The sequence below is a fragment of the Ostrea edulis genome, chromosome 1 (genome assembly GCF_947568905.1).
Source record: "Ostrea edulis chromosome 1, xbOstEdul1.1, whole genome shotgun sequence".
Lineage (NCBI taxonomy): Eukaryota > Metazoa > Mollusca > Bivalvia > Ostreida > Ostreidae > Ostrea > Ostrea edulis.
The window spans coordinates 6,962,849-6,984,166 of NC_079164.1; the positions used below are offsets into that span (position 1 = coordinate 6,962,849).

The 21,318-nt window shown below is 37.3% G+C and overlaps 2 protein-coding genes and 1 long non-coding RNA gene across 4 annotated transcripts; 2 read left to right on the forward strand and 1 right to left on the reverse strand.

The window, feature by feature from the left end:
* The first annotated feature begins 3,454 nt into the window (after positions 1 to 3,454).
* On the forward strand, positions 3,455 to 7,091 carry LOC125664290 (prostaglandin E2 receptor EP4 subtype-like). Its single transcript, XM_048896977.2, has 2 exons — positions 3,455 to 4,291; positions 6,312 to 7,091. Exons 1-2 carry the CDS (start codon positions 3,545 to 3,547, stop codon positions 6,582 to 6,584), a joined length of 1,020 nt encoding a protein of 339 aa, XP_048752934.1. The 5' UTR covers positions 3,455 to 3,544; the 3' UTR covers positions 6,585 to 7,091.
* Positions 7,092 to 13,219: 6,128 nt separating this feature from the next.
* Positions 13,220 to 13,831, reverse strand: LOC130047360 (uncharacterized). The gene has a single exon (XM_056142091.1). It carries the CDS (start codon positions 13,829 to 13,831, stop codon positions 13,220 to 13,222), a length of 612 nt encoding a protein of 203 aa, XP_055998066.1.
* A 1,782-nt stretch (positions 13,832 to 15,613) lies between these two features.
* On the forward strand, positions 15,614 to 21,061 carry LOC130051177 (uncharacterized). Of its 2 annotated transcripts, none has more exons than XR_008799544.1 (2): positions 15,614 to 16,933; positions 20,501 to 21,061. It is a non-coding gene; the product is annotated as an uncharacterized LOC130051177 (long non-coding RNA). The 2 variants fall into 2 exon arrangements; XR_008799545.1 differs by having other exon boundaries at positions 20,639 to 21,061.
* Positions 21,062 to 21,318: the final 257 nt, after the last annotated feature.

Below are 21,318 nucleotides of genomic sequence, written 5' to 3' on the forward strand. Positions count from 1 at the left end.
TTTTTTGGTTTGCTTTTTTTTTTTTTTTTTTTTTTTGTTTGTTTTGGGGGGGGTGCTTTATAACATGAACATAAATTACAATGAAATGCAAATATTTATTTCTATCAATAAATCCAACGGTAAGCGTAGACTGATGGGGGAAAAGAACCTGGAATTGAATAATGCATATTGCATGGAACTACTGTACGTAGAATCCCTCCATAAGAATGAGTAGCTTTCAATAGGTATTTTATACACAGGTGTGTCAATCCTTTTGGGAACTGTAGAATGTTCCCTTCGCGGTGCAGTGTACCCTACGTTAAATTCAATTTAGCTGTCAATGGTGTTTTGTCTTTCGTTCCATTCAATATACGTGCATCTAGGAATGTTTTCCATTCTTTTTAACTTTAATGGGAGTTCATGTTTGTAATTGTAATTTTGCGATCAATAGAGAGGATATTTCCGTAGACATTATGTCCAAGTTCTACCAGAGACAAAACGGGAAAAATCTTCCAATTTACGAAACAATTTATTACTTATTCTTATGAGAAAAGATCTCGAAACTGCGAAAAAAAAAGATCTCATAATGTTGGGATACATGTAATCACCTTCAAAATTACGAGAGAAGACCTAGAAAAAAAGTTTTCTTGCTATCATTTTAAAAGACTTTGTTCAGATATCAAATTATCACCTAAGTATGTAGCTATATCAGGCGCGTAAAATCTCAAGAATACATATTTGAATTTCGTCGCTTTCAAACTTGAAAATTCCACAAAACATTTCCATTAAAACACTTTAAATTTCTACTGAAATGAAAAGAATTAAATTGGAATATTCAGTGACGTGTAATGACAAACTGATGTGTATTCTTATCAGCTCATAATTATGTCACCGTTTCAATTTATCGACGGATAAGCCACAGTGTCAGTTCTTATTCAAACGTTATCAAATCTAAAATCATCGATGATGACGTCTTGGTCAGCTAAGCACTCGATTACAAGCCATTTTGGTTTTACCCTTTCAACAACGCCCTTCTCTACTACGGATTTCACTTCGTTAGCATAGAAACATTGAAGTTGTTAGCTTAGTAGAGATTTGAACTTCTAGAGACTGACATATGAATTTACTGTCGAAAGAGTGATACCAAACTGAATCATATGATTTTTTTCTTCTGAATAATAAACAGGTATATATTTTGCTGCAAACAAGAGACTTTAGAATCCAATTTTCGCCTTGATTGCCAATAAGACTAATTTTTATTCCCCCCTTTGAAAAAGAGGGGGCATATTGTTTTGCACCTATCGGTCGGTCAACCAAGTCTTGTCCGTTCAATATCTATAGAATCCTTTGCTTAACAGTTACACGTACCAAACTTTTTACAGTGGTTGCCCTTGGAAGTAGATTACCACTGTGATTGATTTTCCAACCAGAAGGTCAAGGGTCAACCTGGACATAGTAAGATATTGCCCGGTATAATATCTTGAGAACCATTTGCTCGACAGACATAAAACATGGTACATTGACTTCTCCTAAGTAGTAGATGGTCCCTATTGATTTGAGTCACAAAGTCAAGCGTCAAACTGAATACAGCAAGATACTGTCTGCTCAATATCGTGAGAAATCTTTGTTTAACAAACATCAAACATCACGGGCTCTGCATAAGGAGTGGATTACTCCTACTGATTTGGGGGTCACAAGGTCAATGGTCCAATTTCTCTGGACATACATGTAAGATACTGTCCGCTCAAAATCTTAAGAACCCTTAGCTTTGCTTGACACTTCCCAACCTTGGCACAGTGGTTGCCCCTTGATAGTAGATTAGCCTTTTTGTTTTTAGGTCACAAACAGTAAAATCTGTTCTGCTCAATATTTTGCGAACGCTTTGCTTGACAGATATCAAATTTAGTACTCTGGTTCTACCTTAGGAGCAGGTGACCTGTGTCGATTTTGAGATCACAAGGTCAGACTGGATCACAAGGTCAAACTGGAACCTTATAATGGTTGCTCCTGACCAGTATATAACTCATACTCTTCACTATCACTACAGACATTCTAAAGGAAAAGTTGACCCTTTTCAATATTGTCACACGGGAGGCATATATGTTTCTAAATCATTTCTAATGAAAATTACAATCATTATTTTTTAATATATTATCCCGTGGGGATCCGGGTTAGAATAGGCCCTTAGTACCCTTGCTTGTCGTAGAAGGCGACTATATGGGGCGGTCCTTCGGATAAGACCGCAAAAACCGAGGCCCCGTGTCACAGCAGGTGTGGCACGATAAAGATTCCTGCCTGCTCAAAGGCCATAAGCGCCGATCATTGGCCTAAATTTTGTAGCCCTTCACTGACAGTGGTGACGTCTCCATATGAGTGCAATATTCTCGAGAGGGAAGTTAAACAACAATCAATCAATCAATAAGCAAGAAACATGTAATTTTGAAGAAAAAAATACATTGAATATTTATTTATTTTAAAATGAAATGACCGAATTTGCTAAATATTGCTATCTTTTTTAGATTTGAGACAAAGCACACAAAAGAGTACTTTGTCCGATCAAAATTAATAGAGATTACTGACTTCATCAAATTGCTGCTAATTCTATACACTGTTCATCAAGAAATTATCTTGCTTTATCAATTCTTTTAATTTGAAAACAATTTTACAACAAAAGAATTAGCTTTTTGATTAACATGTTCTCAGTGACCACTTTTTTCATAATTCTGATCGGGCTTGGATCAAACTTGAAAATTGCAATATTTCTTACTTTTGACCATTTTATTTCAATATCTTTTTAAGATATATCTGTCTGGTATATATTATATTTTTTAATTGACGTGTATTTTTAACCGTAGGTTTTAAAAAATATATTAAATCATTTATATTATTTTTTATTTCCATCAGTATTTTTGCTTAAAAGATTGGAATGTCTATCTGAGTCTAGATGCGTGTTATGTTAAATATTCAGGGAATTTAGACTCTAAAATCTGTTCTTTGCAAACAAAAAATCTTTTTCATCATTACGGAAAAGAACACAAATACATCATTTAAGATAATTGAGAGCTTGTACCGATGGTGAAATCATACTTCGAGCTAATAGATACAAGTTTGGTGTGATGAGTTGCCTTAAGCTCAAAACACGAATCATTTGATTTGAATTTGCTCGAGTAGCGACGGGCTATCCTTTATCAGTTGTTGATATTTTCCAGTAACATACAATCGATTTTTATCAATACCACAAAAAATCCAGGACAACGTAATTATGCATTAGGATAATTAACACGGAATAATGAAACGTCATTTGCAAACCATTATATGATTTACTATATAGAACTGTCCTGTTTTTTTACGTGATACAATCCATAAAAAGGTGACGATGTACTTTATAGTAATTGAGGACCTAAAAACGTTTTTGTTTAATCAAGCGCTAGTTGTACTAGTATTGCTTTCACGATCGCGGTCGATGTTTCTAAGAATGATGTCGCTTTATAACGAGATCCTCACGTCATCAAAATTCCTGCGTATAACAGAATTCAACAGTTCTTACGCTTGAGAGACCGTGTACATGGAAGACATTGCTATGAACGGGAGTAATTTCTCTAATTCCGTTTGGGAATCGGCGGTTCCACCATCTCTGCAATTTGCTTTTGGAGTAATTGGAAACACAATCGCTTTAATTGTTTTAGTATGCACTTCAACTTCTCATAAATGGCAGACATTTTACAAACTGGTTGGAGGGTTAGCAATAACAGACGGTGGCGGTATTCTGCTCATGTATCCGCCTATCTTAGCCAGATACGCCACGGACTTCACTTTTGACTTTCCAAACACGCTTTGTGCGTACAATTCCTTTCTGTCCTCATTCACAATTCTGTCGTCTGCGATGATCGTCTGCGCCATGTCCATAGATCGCTGTATGGCCGTGTACTTTCCTTTTCATTACAATTCAGAGAGAGGAGATAGGAAGCGGGCCGTCGTGATGCTGATAGCCATTTGGACCGTGGGAGGTTTGATTTCAAGTTTACATTTGATGGGTTTAGGATCCGTATACTACTTTTACCCAGGTTCTTGGTGTTTTCTGAATTTCATCAGTGACAATACTCTGGAATTAGTAGATTCCTTTATATACTCAGGAGTAGGCTTTACCGTCCTCCTTGTTACTGTGTTTCTTAACGTGTCAGTGATAGCGGCGTTTGTCAGGGATATTAACCACACTGACGGTCACCTCCAACGTGTCAAAAAAGATGTGTACAACGTCATATTCCTGTCTGTCATTGTTGTCGTCTCCAGCCTGTGCTGGACGCCATTAATGGTAAGTGCGATGTCAAGTTTGATGGCGTCATTGATGCGAGGGGTAAAATCAGATCAGGTTTTAATGACGCCATAAATATTGTCGTCTTTACTAAGAAGATGTGAACAATCACTAATAGAACTAAATAAGCAGTCACGGTGGCTCACGGTGGCTCGTGGTGGCTCTGTGGTTAAGATATCTTCGTGATCCGGAGGTTATGGGTCCAAGTCCCGTTCGTGCCTTAAAAGGACTGGTTCACCTTTCCTTTTTTTCTGAGAAAACTATTTTTGTTTCTGATGTAAAAGAATAAAAATACAACTCATTTAAAGTTGACAACCAAATTTTGTACTTTTTTAACGCAAGGATAAGAACAATATTATAGTCTAATAGTGTAAACAAAACTCGAGTCTTGTTAATGTTTACAAACACAATATTGAGCATTCTAATTTTGCACGCATAAATTCAACATCTAAACGGCATATTTCACCCCAAAAATACTTGAATTGAGATATATATCATAAACTTAGATCGATAACCATGCATTTCAAAACTTTGTGAACAATACCATACCTCAGCATTTGTTTACACAAAGAATAATAAACTCTCTATAATGAGCTTCTGTCATGATGTATAGCCTTATTTTTGTGCACGATTGTAACCTTTTAAACACATTAGATGGTAGATTTTGATCATTAAATGTGAAAAACAAACTTCGGGGGAAATCGTGAATCAGTCCCTTTATTAAGACATAAATATAGGTGGTGACTGCTCCTTCGCCAAACGCTAGCTATAGGTATTTAAGGGTGTAGAGTTTCGTGTTTTTCAGTCAAGGAAAACAACTCTATTTCTTGTATCACGTTTCACAATTTCACAATTATAGACATGAGGTAAAGTTTTATTCTATGCATAGCGCTTCAGGCTGTAGAATAGATGTTTCTCTATCGTGCTAACCTCTGCTATGACAAGTGATCCCTTTTTTTTAAGGTATCCGAAACACCGTAATTTTCCATCCTAATATCGGACGCTTGACAGTTTCTACTTAAAAGTTAAAGGTTTCCGGTTTGACGCAAAACCGGGATCAGGTATCAAATCCGAAATCACACCGCCACTGGTCTGCAAAAATGTAGTTCCATCAAACCCGAGATCACACCGCCATTGGTCTGCAAAAACGTAGTTCCCTCATTAAAAAGATATTGAAAATGTTCCTTTGCTGGAATAGTTAAGGTAGGGGGTTTCACTGCTGAAATTGCCATAATGGTACATTAATTAGATACATAATGGTATATTAATCAGATACATAATGGTACATTAATTAGAGGCCCATCCCTCACCAGAGTCACCTTGGCCATGTTGTGATTTTTAAAAGATTTATTTTTTCAATCTTCATTCTCATGGAAAAAACATTAACACCATATTGTGTCCCCAACCTAGTTTCTTAGTGTAACGAGGTAATTGTTCTTGAATTCACGAACATGGGAATACTTCAATACCGATATGACCAATATGTCTTTATTGTTCTGAAGAAGTTCAAGGTCATGCTATAAGAAACCTATATACAAAATATGAAAGTTATACTTTGTATAGTATAGGAGATAATGAATAGGGTAGATTTCCTTAAAAGTCAAGGTCACAAGATTAAAAACTGCGGTGCCGTAAAAAATGTCTTGCACAATGAATGCACATATGGAATACAAGATCAATATCACTCAGCATTCAAAAGTTATGAACAAAGTTCCGAACATAGAGACAGGACAAAAAACAGGATCCCCCCCCCCCTTGACTATATCATAGTCGCGGAGGCATAAAAACAAACCTTGAATCCGCACAATTTGGGAAGTGTAATGGTTCTATCGTGTCAACGCCTTTCGTAAAACTATACGAAAAACCGGATCAAATAATTCACGTAATACCAATTAGGTACCATATATCTAATGTGTAAGTCTCCACTTGTAATGCAATAGTCTATTTATTGTCGCATGCATGAATATTAAAGCACTAACGTTCTAAAGATAATGCGGTGGGTTTTTTTTTTCTATTTCAGTGGAGAATATTTTCAATAGCCTGTAAACTAAGTCATGAAAATCAGGACCTGGAACTTCTAGTTCTGAGATTAGCTGTGACGAACTCTATAATAGACCCCTGGATCTATATACTCCTGCGGAAGGAGACAGTGCAGTATCTTCATAGAAAAGTAGTGCGGTGTAAAGGTGCTGGTGATCACAATCAACAACGTAATAAGTGCACACCACCGAACTCCGAATTGTCAAAAACCAGCTCTCACCCTGTGAGATACAGTACATCGCATAATAGATAGATGTCATACCGAGTGTTTATAAATAAACTTAGCTCTCACCCTGTGAGATACAGTACATCGCCTAATAGATAGATGTCATACCGAGTGTTTATAAATAAACTTAGCTCTCACCCTGTGAGATACAGTACATCGCCTAATAGATAGATGTCATACCGAGTGTTTATAAATAAACTTAGCTCTCACCCTGTGAGATACAGTACATCGCCTAATAGATAGATGTCATACCGAGTGTTTATAAATAAACTTAGCTCTCACCCTGTGAGATACAGTACATCGCCTAATAGATAGATGTCATACCGAGTGTTTATAAATAAACTTAGCTCTCACCCTGTGAGATACAGTACATCGCATAATAGATAGATGTCATACCGAGTGTTTATAAATAAACTTTGATGTATTAGAATGCTTCACTTCCACAATGCCCTCATGGGTATTATTTTTATGTTGGGTTTCACATCTATACCATGTTGTTCATACGCATGTTCTGCATACATACTAATGTTGAAATTTAGTGTTCTTCATTTATGCCATATTGCTATTTCACTGTGAATTTGGAATTACGGTATTCAAAAGCGACGGCTTAAAATAACATATTTTAGCACTTGAAACATTACTGTTAGTCGGAATAGACCTCTGAGACGTTTGTACAAAGTACTCTACAAAATTAAACAGAAACCACATAGAAACTGCAGATGTAGCATTTTGAAAGAGAAGATCAATAACAACCCCTGCCACATAGACACAGGAAAGGGATTGTGTATTGTTTATCATCCCTCCCGAGAATTTTTCACTCATATGGAGACATCACCATTGCCGGTGAAGGATTGCAAAATTTAGGCCTATGCTCGGCGCTTACGGCCTTAGATCAGGGAGGGATCTTTATCGTGCCACACCTGCTGTGACACGGGGTCACAGTTTTTGCGGTCTCATCCGAAGGACCGCCCTATTTAGTCCCTCTTATGATAAGTAACGGCTACTGAGGACCTATTCTGATCCCCACGGGGCCAGAGACAACGAATATGAGCGACAGCGGATAACTTACAATTTCACTCAACAGCGTACAAGTAAACAAACTCAGCCAAATTCATGTCTGTTTTTTACACTTAGTGGGCTTTGCCTGTTCTCTTACAAATTTCAACGATTGACATTGCAATATTGTTTCTTCTAATTCCAATATAAGTGTATTCCGTTGAGAAATATCTGTCTGTCAACAAGAATCCTTGCATTATATCAGACTCGACAGAATGAGTCGATAGAAAACTGGCTGACATGACCTTTGTAGTGTTCCTGTTATCACGTTGAGATTTTTGTAATTTACTTGGTGGGTGTAAATACGATGTAATGTTTTTGCACATCCACCCACACAGTAAATCCAAACATTACAAAAACGACATTGTCTTGTTCTGTACGTTTATCATTGTCGTGGTAGTGCGGGGTGAGTACTCATTATAGAATACGTCTCTGAGGAGATCAATCCTATTCCTATTTTTTAAAGCCATTGTAGTTTGTTGCTGCTATAATGCTTTCCAATATGTTTTAAAGTTTTAAAATAATCGGTAGTGTCCAAAGACAGCAAGTCAATTGAGCATCGGTAAATCCAGAGAGCTTTCTCTGTGTCAAAAACTTCAACGTGTTGAACGTCACGCATAGTTTTATTTAGAATACTTTAATCAAAGGCAAAAATAACGAACAGTGATTAATCGTATAACTCATATAAGGAATACAAAATAAAGAGTTGGGCAAACACGGACCCGTGGACATATCAGAGGTGGGATCAGGGTCTAGGAGGTGCCGTGAGCCCCATGTCTTGATAAGGTAAACGGAGTAATCCGTAGTCAAAATCAGTTGCCAAGAACAGTCTAATAATCGGTATGAAGCATGTCAGACAGCATTTGTCCCAATGATAGGTTGTATCACCGTCGGAAACCCACGGTCGGCCGCTCTCCGTTTACCTTCCGTGGAACACAATACCGATATTTTCACATAACTCATTAAAATGCATTACCTTACGTGACCTATCTAGGACCAATGGAAATCGACGTAAGTATTCCGGGAACTCAAAGTGTCAGCTGTAATGGCGGCGCCCATGAAAGTGTGTGTGTTTTGTTGTGCCACTATCAAAGATATGTAGATGAAAACTCCAGATTTGGGTCATTATTTTGGCTAATACTTCACTTTCACATGTGCCCCACCCCCTTTGGAAATCCTGGATCCGCCTCAGTAATTATCCTCACTGCTACATGGCACGTGAATAAAATCATTCATGCATGATACAATTTAAAATTAGATGCAAATTTGAATTAAGATATGGTCTTTCAATCCCGCTCACCTGCCATTTTGTAATTAACGTAGGTGAGATATCAATTGTGTTTACACAATGTAAAGAAGGTCATAATTACTGGTTCAAATTGTGCCGACAACACAACTGGAACAAATTACGGCAGTATTTTTAATACTTAAAAGTACTGCCGTAATTTGTTCCAGTTTAGATATTCGAAGCGAAAATTGTGACTACGTTCAAGTTGGACAATTTACAAACTGTCAGCGAGATGTTTTATCTGCATTATTGAAGCGGAGGGTGTATTTGTGTCTATAAAGATGAGGAGGAAAAACCCTGTGTTACCAAGCGTTTACTACTGCGTACGAGTCTATGTACAGGTCTACATGTTCAGCATTCGTAGTCTCTCCACTTTTATCCATCATACGGGAGCAATATGTTTTTTTTAATGGACTTGGTATTTCATTGGTTTATATTGGTACAAAATGTATGTTAAACTTACTTGCGTAAAATACTATTAACGAAAGATGGATTTATATAGACAGGTCATACGGTGAACTATTAACGAGAGATAGATTTATATAGACAGGTTTTAACGAGAGATAGATTTATATAGACAGGTCTTAACGAGAGATAGATTTATATAGACAGGTCTTAACGAGAGATAGATTTATATAGACAGGTCATACGGTGAACTATTAACGAGAGATAGATTTATATAGACAGGTCATACGGTGAACTATTAACGAGAGATAGATTTATATAGACAGGTCTTAACGAGAGATAGATTTATATAGACACGTCATACGGTGAACTATTAACGAGAGATAGATTTATATAGACAGGTCTTACGGTGAACTATTAACGAGAGATAGATTTATATAGACAGGTCATACGGTGAACTATTAACGAGAGATATATTTATATAGACAGGTCACACGGTGAACTATTAACGAGAGATAGATTTATATAGACAGGTCTTAACGAGAGATAGATTTATATAGACAGGTCATACGGTGAACTATTAACGAGAGATAGATTTATATAGACAGGTCATACGGTGAACTATTAACGAGAGATAGATTTATATAGACAGGTCTTAACGAGAGATAGATTTATATAGACAGGTCATACAATGAACTATTAACGAGAGATAGATTTATATAGACAGGTCTTACGGTGAACTATTAACGAGAGATAGATTTATATAGACAGGTCATACGGTGAACTATTAACGAGAGATATATTTATATAGACAGGTCACACGATGAACTATTAACGAGAGATAGATTTATATAGACAGGTCTTAACGAGAGATAGATTTATATAGACAGGTCTTAACGAGAGATAGATTTATATAGACACGTCATACGGTGAACTATTAACGAGAGATAGATTTATATAGACAGGTCACATGGTGAACTATTAACGAGAGATAGATTTATATAGACAGGTCTTAACGAGAGATAGATTTATATAGACAGGTCACACGATGAACTATTAACGAGAGATAGATTTATATAGACAGGTCATACGGTGAACTATTAACGAGAGATATATTTATATACACAGGTCACATGGTGAACTATTAACGAGAGATAGATTTATATAGACAGGTCTTAACGAGAGATAGATTTATATAGACAGGTCACACGGTGAACTATTAACGAGAGATAGATTTATATAGACAGGTCTTAACGAGAGATAGATTTATATAGACAGGTCATACGATGAACTATTAACGAGAGATAGATTTATATAGACAGGTCTTAACGAGAGATAGATTTATATAGACAGGTCACATGATGAACTATTAACGAGAGATAGATTTATATAGACAGGTCATACAATGAACTATTAACGAGAGATAGATTTATATAGACAGGTCTTAACGAGAGATAGATTTATATAGACAGGTCACACGGTGAACTATTAACGAGAGATAGATTTGTATAGACAGGTCATACGGTGAACTATTAACGAGAGGATCCAAAAGACTGATCCCTATATAATTTGGTGAAATATAAATCGGTACATAACTCATCGTTAGAACAGGATACGACTGTCATTAAAATATTACAAACTGATATTCAAAACTGTGACTATTAAATGCAAATTTCTCTCAGTTTTCCCCAATGTGTGCTACACGGTCATTGAAAATGGAAATGGGAGACAGTCATTTAACGTACATTTAAGAGGATCATACAACATACTGGATTTAGATTAGTTTATGTATCACCTAGATTGCGATGAAAATATTTGCCCTAAGTGAAGACATATCTAATATAAAGCACCAAAAAAAGTCACTATAATATGGATACCCACTTCCGCCTCTATCAAATTCCTAACCTGAGGAACCAAAAAGTATATATTACAATAAGTTCGTGTAATTTTCTCTCTTCAACATCTAGTCATTAACTATCAATTTTATTTACTTTCAATGACCTATTTATAACAAATTATTTACTGATGCATATATCTGTAGTTACATTACGAAAACAGATTACAAATAATGATAAAAAGATAAAACGTTTAAACATAAATAAGTGTACACATTTAATGATACGAGTAATTAAAAAGGTCCGCACTTAGTAATTGCAAAAATGTCAATTTTTTGGGAAGTAAATTTTTTGATTTCTACATTGAAGAAGAATTGGGAAATTAAAAGGAACAAGAGACTCATTGGCTACATCGCTCACCTGAGTCACATTAGCCCTACCATATTTTCTCTTCCTCCATTACAGGCCCGCAAGGCCTTCGTGAACCTACGAGAGAGTCAAATCAGGACACACCCCCCTTCACCACGAGGTCTGCCCCTTTATTGAAACAGTTTAAAACTTGTGGGGAACTAGGGGTGTTTATTTAACCTTTTTTGAAGCCGTAGGACGAAACAATAAATGACCGGAAGTTGCGGGTGACCTATATAGGCCCATGGAGCATTAAATTAATTAATCTGAGATGATTAGACTTTATATGATCAAAATCGGTCAAGAAATGGCTGAGATATTTTAAGTATTTCATATAATTCATTAGAATGACCTCCCTTGAATGCCCGGTTTTTCGGGTGCCTGATTTCTTATCTAGCTTTGTTTGGTGCGTGGCGCAAAGTTTTGGGTTTGGTGCCCTGTGGTACCTCAACACGTACATCCGGGAATTTCTATGCCTGGCAACACAGTAGATTACGATTTTAACGTGTTTCTACTGAAAAAATTAACTGCCATTGTTCAGCTGTTGTGATTCTTTAAAAGAATTTTTATCAATCTTTATTCCCATAAAAAATTTGACCCCATATTGCGGCCCCAACCGATCTTAGTGTTTTGGATAAGACCAATGTCACAAGGTCATTGAATATGATATGATATGAAGACCTTGCCATCAAACCTATATACAAAATATGAAAGCTCTATCCTAAATAGTTTAAGAAATATTAAATATATTTTATTAAATATATTTTTATTGAAGGTAGGTCAAACATCCAGGGCAAGGTCACAAAGTCAAGCTTCAAAAAACAATAAGGTCTTACCATAAAGAACCTATATACAAAACATAAAAGCCCTACCTTAAATAGTTCAGGAGATATTGAATAGGTCAGGAATTATTTTTAAAAGTAGGTCAAACTTCAATGTCAAAAGACCAAACACTATTGTGTACAAGGTCTTGGCATAAAGAACATTATCTTTTCGCGCCTAAAATCTACTCAATAAGATTTATTCGTTTAAAACTTGCTTTGTATGTTGGTAACCACACTACATACACACCACAAATCAACCATTACATAAAATAGATACCTAATTAAGCCTTTCTAACAATACAGATATAAAACTAAGCTTACTATTAGTCATGGAAATAAATAATGGCCTTTCGGCACTTGATATACGGAATAATTAATGATATCGAATTTGATAGTTTAAAACAAAATATTAGCAGCAATATCAATTTCTAAAATTTCACAATTTTTTAAAAATATTGTAAGATTTAAAATGGAACTAAATAAAGGGGAGTAATTGATTTAAAAAATGGCCAAAATAGATTTTTTATACAAAATTTCGAGCAAATTAATTTAGACTTTTTTTCAAGAATCGATGTTCTGTTTGGAAAAATATAGCAACCAAATTAATAAATTGCAGCATTTGAACTAGTTCCAAGTATCAACTACTTGTATGTTGTTGTTGTCGGTTCCTTTTTATTTCCGTGCAGAATTACGGGTAGTGTCCACACTAGTGGGCCCCCTTTCAGGTATCTGGCTAGTTGCATGCATGGCAGATCTCACCTCAGATATCCATTCTTTCCTGTCTTGAGGGTCGGCAGTAGAGAGCTTCCATTCTCTACGATCTTTCTCCGTCAGCTCTCTCCAAGATTACATTGGCCGACCAACTCTACGTCTCCCAGGAACTTGTATATTTAGAGCGCACTTGACTGTATTGCTGGATCTGACAATGTAGCCATACCAGCGGAGTCTCCTTTCCCTTAAGATGAGGTCAAGGTCATCGATGCCAAGTCGCCCGAACAATTCAGTTGAACCTACAGTGGCCATATCTTCAGACTTGATGCTACAGATCTGTCTTATCATGGTCCTGTCATTGCGTAGTAGGCGATGAAGATTTGGCTTGGTCAGTGCCCAGGTCTCACTGGCATGGAGCATAGCGCTCCGTACGCAGGTGTTATACACACGACCACGGGTCTTATACGACAGGTGGCGTGATGCCAAGACTGGTAGCAGCTTCCTGACCTTTTTCCAAGCGGTCTTCACACGTGTAGTGGTTGCAAGGTCACAGCCACCAACTGCGGAAAGCATGTTCCCGAGGTAGCAGAAGGCGCCTACAACCTCCAACTTGTCCAGACCAACTTGAATATCACTCTGCTGCCTCCCGTCAAGAGAGCGAACCGTTCCTCTGCATCTTGAAGTCAGGGTCCACAGACAGGTGCATGAGCCCACTGCATTTCTTGTGCACCCAGTGCTTGCAGCCATTGCAGAAAATACTATTGCTGCCTACACCTGTATGACAGACAGTACATGGGAAGCTGTCCGAGTCCTGAAGTAGGTCAAGACCCGTACCTCAGATCATGATCTTGGTTTTGCCCGCATTCACTCTCAATCCTTTCCTTTCCATAGCTTCTTTCCAAGTCAGGAGCCTCTTGACACATTCATCCAGTGAGTCAGTAATGATAACCAGATCATCTGCAAACAGATCCTCCCAGGGAACACCTGTGCGAAATTCGCGTGAAAGAGCCTCGAGTACGATGATGAAAAGCAGAGGGCTGAGTACTGACCCCTGATGGACTCCGACCTTCACAGCAAACTCCTCACTGTAGCCATCACCAACGCGAACACAGCTACGGGCATTGGCATATATCCCCTGTACCAGACGCACAATCCACTCTTCCACACCAAGTTTTCGCAGTGCCCACCAGATCACCTTCCGAGGGACACGGTCAAATGCCTTTTCATGAATTATCATGAATTATAACCTGAAATACACGTATAGGCGTATGAAAATAGGAGATATATTTGATGAAACAGAAACTAATATGCAAATCTAGAACTTTTTGATTAATCAATACTTCCGACACAAAATATAGTCCCTGTCAAACTCTTTCAAAATTTGAATTGACATAATTTTTTCAACTTGATAGGGTTCAGTAATAGATGTGTAATATGTTTGCACCAAAGGGATCAGCATTAAACCAGTATATATTTTCGTTATAGCATTATTCACGCACAGTTGTGCTCAAAAGTTCAGGACCTAACTTCCCTAAAGAAATGTTGATTAATTTCTCAGGCCTCGCCATTTGTGAATGTAATTTTTTATAGGATATGATTCTTATCGTCAATATTTACAGTTTGGCCTAAATTCTCTTTTTGACTCCACTACCTGGGTATTCACTCGACCTGTGATGTATGGCGGCTGTTCCCGCGTGACCTTCAGTGTAATTTATGGCTGTAATCTCCGTCAGCAAGTGTCGGTAAACATAATCCGGATGTGTCCCCTGTGATTACCGGAGTGCAAAAAGGCATCGTTTATTCTTTTCCCTGATAGATTCAGCACGACTTCAATCTTACTAAGCCTGAGCAGCTAGCGACACAATGATATCAACTAGAAGGAATTCAGTGATGTGTTAATACCAAATCCTCTTAGTCTCAGACTGGAACATTTCCCATCACGGACAGATCCAGATGTAGAGTTAATGATGGGAATATTACAATAAAACAGTCATACATTGTACTATCTAATATCGGTATTGTGTTATTACTTACATTGTACTATTTAATGCATGTATTGTTTTATTACTTACATTGTACTATTTAATATATGTATTATTTCATTACTTACATTGTACTATTTAATCTGTGTATTGTTTTTATTACTTATATTGTACTATTTAATATATGTATTATTTCATTACTTACATTGTACTATTTAATCTTTGTATTGTTTTATTACTTATATTGTATTATTTGATCTCTGTATTATTTTATTACTTATATTGTACTATTTAATATATGTATTGTTTTTATTACTTATATTGTACTATTTAATATATGTATTATTTTATTACTTATATTGTACTATTTAATATATGTATTGTTTTATTACTTATATTGTACTATTTAATCTCTGTATTGTTGTTATTACTTATATTGTACTATTTAATATATGTATTATTTTATTACTTATATTGTACTATTTAATCTGTGTATTGTTTCAGTATTTATAGTACTTATATTTTTTTTTTATTTATTATTCATTTGTGTGTATTCCGTGCATCATTCATCATAAGAAGCCAAAGTTATTTAATAGATATAAACGTATTTATGATTTTAGATTTTATTCAAATATTCACAATATACTAGTTAATCTGTTGCCAGTTATTGACGGTCTCGGCCCCGTTAAAGAGATCCTTGATTTTGTCATACAATGTAGTGCTCAGACATTCCCTCATTTCATTGTATCAAGTATGGCCAAGCAAATGACTAGTCCTTACCGAGTTCAAGACATCAAGTAAGACCAGGCAATATTGGAATCTAGCTGCTCTTGCTTTACTTACCTCCCTTCTCTTGCTCTACTTACCTCCCTTCTCTTGCTCTACTTACCTCCCTTCTCTTGCTTTACTTACCTCCCTTCTCTTGCTCTACTTACCTCCCTTCTCTTGCTTTACTTACCTCCCTTCTCTTGCTCTACTTACCTCCCTTCTCTTGCTCTACTTACCTCCCTTCTCTTGCTCTACTTACCTCCCTTCTCTTGCTCTACTTACCTCCCTTCTCTTACTTTACTTACCTCCCTTCTCTTGCTTTACTTACCTCCCTTCTCTTGCTCTACTTACCTCCCTTCTCTTGCTCTACTTACCTCCCTTCTCTTGCTCTACTTACCTCCCTTCTCTTGCTTTACTTACCTCCCTTCTCTTGCTCTACTTACCTCCCTTCTCTTGCTCTACTTACCTCCCTTCTCTTACTCTACTTACCTCCCTTCTCTTGCTCTACTTACCTCCCTTCTCTTGCTCTACTTACCTCCCTTCTCTTGCTCTACTTACCTCCCTTCTCTTGCTCTACTTACCTCCCTTCTCTTGCTGTCCCTGAGCCGCCCTTTCTGGTGGCCCTTTATCCTAAAACAATGTCAATTTACCCATGGTATCTTTGACCGTGTTACATCGTAATGCAAAACTTATCTTTGCACCCGGATGCGACCCCAAATTCCACCAAAACGTTCTGAATGAATAGGATTGTTTACCCAAAAAAAGCAGGACTTCATTTTTGTGATGATACGATTTGTTCTAGATTTGCATACATTACACATAAATGCATGTACTATTCCTTAAGGCTTTGGTCTGGACTTTTTTTTCAGATGTTAACTATGGAGAGGAACTATAGTAATTTTACCAAGGAGACTTCGATTCATGAATCTGCGGTACCACCGGTAACAGAGTTTGTCTTGGGAGTACTTGGTGTTGTCGTGGCTGTGATCGTTCTGTCCAGAGATAAACACAAATAGCGACCGTTTTACCGTCTGGTAGCGGCTCTAGCACTTACAGACGGCGGAGGAATACTTTTAGTATACCCTACAGTCATGCTTCGGTACGTCTCTAATTTCACCTACGTGTTTTCGGATTCCCTGTGTGGATATAGTTCCTTTATTTTTACTTATACCATTCTGTGTTCCGCCATGATCATTTGTGTTATGTCGTTGGACAGATTCATGGCAATTGTATACCCTTTCAAGTATAAATCTGGTAACAGGTATTGGTGTGTGAATTTTACGCTACTCGCCATCTTTACATTAAACTTTTTTGTTTGTTTGTTACATCTAGTCGGCGTAGGCTCTGCGTTTAATTATTATCCGGGTTCCTGGTGTTTCATTGATTTTGCCGGAAGTTCTACTAGCGACATTTTCAATTCCTGCATTTATTCCTTACTTCTCTTGGTCGTACTCCTTACAACGTTTGTCTTCAATATAACTGTAATTATAAACCTTTGCCGCATTAATCATAACCGGAACCGGAAGAAGAACATTGTGTTTCTGATGGTGTTACTGACCATGATAAGCTCGCTGTGGACTCCACTTATTGTGAGTCTAAAAACCTAAACTACTTGCTAATCGTTCTCAAGCGTACATAAAATCAATTACGTTATTTATTGGGAATTATATACTGCTTATATTACATTAACTATTGTCAGCTTTCCAACATATCCTATTTTCAATGGATTAAACATTACAATTTAGCACTGAGTCATACAAGTTATGGAATTCCAAGAAATCGATTAGTTGCATGCATACAATCACGAGATGATTGATGCAATACCGTGGGGATCCGGGTTAGAATAGGTCCTTGGTGCCCCTTGCTTGTCGCAAGAGGAGACTAAATGGGGTGGTCCTTCGGAGGTCCCGTGTCACAGCAGCTGTGGAACGATAAAGATCCCTCCCTGCTCAATTGCCATATGCGCCGAGCATAGGACTAAATTTTGCATTCCTTCACCAGCAATGGTGACGTCTCCATATGAGTGAAATAGTCTCAAGAGTGACGTTAAACAATATAAATCAATCAATCGAGGCAAAGTAGGATCTGCACAACCATAAAACTGTAAGCAGGGAAATGTTCGCTTATTTCGCCTCTATCTTAACAACAGCTGAATGCAGAGAAATGTTCGCCTATTTCGCCTCTAACTTAATAACAGCTGTAAACAGGGGAAAAGTTGTCTATTTCTTAACAACAGCTGTAAACAGGGAAATGTTCTTCTATTCTGCCTCTATCCTACTGTAACAACAGCTGTAAACGGAGAAATGGTAGTCTATTTCGCCTCTACCCTAACAGCAGCTGTAAACAGCAAGGGCCTAGATCCCGACGCTGCATCAAACCTAAGACGTTTAACAGTTATATAGTTACTGTTCCCTAAAATGTACAAGTCATATCTTTAAAACAAAGTTGCATGTCATATTTTGCACTTTCTTCCTCACTAAGCATTAAGTAGGATCAGACCCACTCAAGTGTTCAAAGAATCATTGAATCTTATTCAGAACAGACGGGTTGAAATCCCGAAACGTGCTCCTAAACAAACAACTGAACGATAAACTCGAACCTTCGTAGCTCGTGAGAATTTTTCTTTGTATTCCTTTGTAAAAGTGTTAAACACCACTTGTGACCCTTCCCATGTTCCAAATCGTGATGTGGACTTGAATATACACTACATGAGGATGAGTGCATTTGACAAACTGTACCCGGGTGTGTTTGAGAAGATGTTTGAAGAATGTCCATATACATCCCCATGAATAACCTAAAACTCCTACTGTTCTCCTGCCCACCCTGGTCCTGGCTCACCGGTTACAAGCTGAAGATACTTGCATTGTCATTTACTGTAATATCAATAAGGCTTCATGCAAGTTTTCTTTGCTTGTTCGTTTATTTTACGTTCCTTCGAGAGTATTTTATTTATATCGAAATATTGCCAGCTGTAGATGAAGTACCACAAACCAATGCATGACGCTCAGGCCCGTGCCAGTGGGAGCTTTTTAGCTTGCGGCCATTTCTCGGATTTCGGTGGGAGTTCTTTAGCTTGCGGCGATTTCTCGGATTTCAGTGTGAGTTCTTTAGCTTGCGGCGATTTCTCGGATTTCAGTGGGAGTTCTTTAGCTTGCGGCGATTTCTCGGATTTCAGTGGGGGTTCTTTAGCTTGCGGCGATTTCTCGGATTTCAGTGTGAGTTCTTTAGCTTGCGGCGATTTCTCGGATTTCAGTGGGAGTTCTTTAGCTTGCGGCGATTTCTCGGATTTCAGTGGGGGTTCTTTAGCTTGCGGCGATTTCTCGGATTTCAGTGGGGGTTCTTTAGCTTGCGGCGATTTCTCGGATTTCAGTGGGGGTTCTTTAGCTTGCGGCGATTTCTCGGATTTCAGTGGGGGTTCTTTAGCTTGCGGCGATTTCTCGGATTTCAGGCTCTCATCCGGAAGACCTGTGACTCTCACGTTTAGATGCCGAGCATGTGATGACGCTACCTATTTTACGTCTTATATCTGAGGTGACCAAGATACAAGCGGGGTTAAAAATCACCTACCTCCTAAAATTTCACCTACCTCCTAAAATTCACCTACCTCTCGGTCAAGAAGCAAACACTTGCGTTTATTAAAACGGCAGCTCTTGTCAACAGTTTATGCGGCTGTGGAAAATGAGTCGTGTAACGTCTACACGAAGAACATTATTAAAATATGAGGAAGTAAGTAGCGTATAATTGATGTGAAATTTTAATTGACAGGTCGGAAATCTTTCATACTAGTCTGAATTTCGCTGCTGTCATAGGCGAGAAACGACTCCGTGACCTGGACCGGTAAATGTCCTAGTAAAAATAAATAAATGAAATTGAGAGAACGATGACGTACATCTTTGTTATTTTAAGAACCAGTGACTTGAGATTTGGCATTCAAGTAGTTAAAACATTAATCTATGCAAGGAAAACGACAAATTACGTATACCTAGTTTAAGATTTTTTAGGCATTTGAAGCGAGTGGTTAGTTTTTTATCTGTGTCAGAGTTAGACCCCTTTCTATATTTATGGTATCACAGAGTTCGGGCCCAAAACGGGCTTAGCCCCTGTGCTTGTAACAAAAGATCATGTATCTTTCCGAAAACAAAAATTGAAAACTTCACAAGTAAAGCGATCAGGCTCAGACCTTTATAAAAACAAAATTACATCTTTTTAAAATTTTGTATACATATATCAGGTATACATTAATATCACAGCAAAACAAAAAACTTAAGCTGACGATATGCATGTGGAATTTTCAAAAGAGAGAGGGAAAGAGAGAGAGAGAGAGAGAGAGAGAGAGAGAGAGAGAGAGAGAGAGAGAGAGAGAGATTTTACCATTTTTATCGTTTTGCATATGTTTTAAGAAGTTAAATCTTCAGAAGCATTTAGTGAACTTCCCAGACTTTCTGATTCTCATTTAGTAAGCTTTTCATACAAAAGTTTTGTTTCATTTCATGTACCGATTGGTTTAAAATAATCTTTCCGGCCTCCCCTTCAATTCTTGGAATTTCCTCATTCATATAATTTCTTCCTCCCAAACTACGGAAGCATTCAGAAGATTTTTTTCCATACTCTATCCACGTGACTTGATTTCAGATTCTAATATCCTTATTTTCTTTCTTTCCTATAGGTTAAAAAGGAAATAGTTTACGCATATTTTTCAACAGTCAATATTTTTGAATTTGTACATTAGACAAATTTCAATTATCTTTTTCTTAATTGTTTTAATATAATCCAGTGAGATGTAAGTTATTGAATTTCTTCTAAGGAACCTTACAGTAGATAAAGGAGAATAGTCAAAACGATAGCGGCTCCAGTATTTGCTTTCCTTAGTCAACCTCTTATGTGCAGTGAGTCGCACAAGATATGTGTACAGCGCAGGGAGTAACAATGCAAAAAGATGTCTGCACTGAAGACCGTGGACCCAAAGTGGACAGAAGATATGGATATCTAGAGGTGTTGTGTTGGCCGGATTCGAGAATTTAAAAAATTCTTCTAAAAGAAAAATACAAGTGTTTGAATCAATCTTCGAAATGAGTACTATCACCGGAAGTCATTACTTTATTTTTATACTATAAATTTTTTTTTTATTTACTGTATTCTTTATTTTCGATATTAACTCTGTCATTAATGATTTATGTAAACTGATGAGCGGTATAGCTTAAAGTTAATAAAGAATTGAAAACTGCATTTAATCGAGAATTGACAGAGAAAATTGCTGTAGAATTGTTGTGTAACTTAGAACGAAGGGCATTATTCCCTGCAGATCGTTGTGTGCCGTTAGAAGGTTCTCATTATTCCCTGCGGATCGTTGTGTGCCGTTAGCAGGTTCTCATTATTCCCTGAGGATCGTTGTGTGCCGTTAGAAGGTTCTCATATGACCTATAAAAGCAACAGGGCTGTATATATTTCTTCATGAGAGCTCGGACTGCACTTTTAAATATTGAT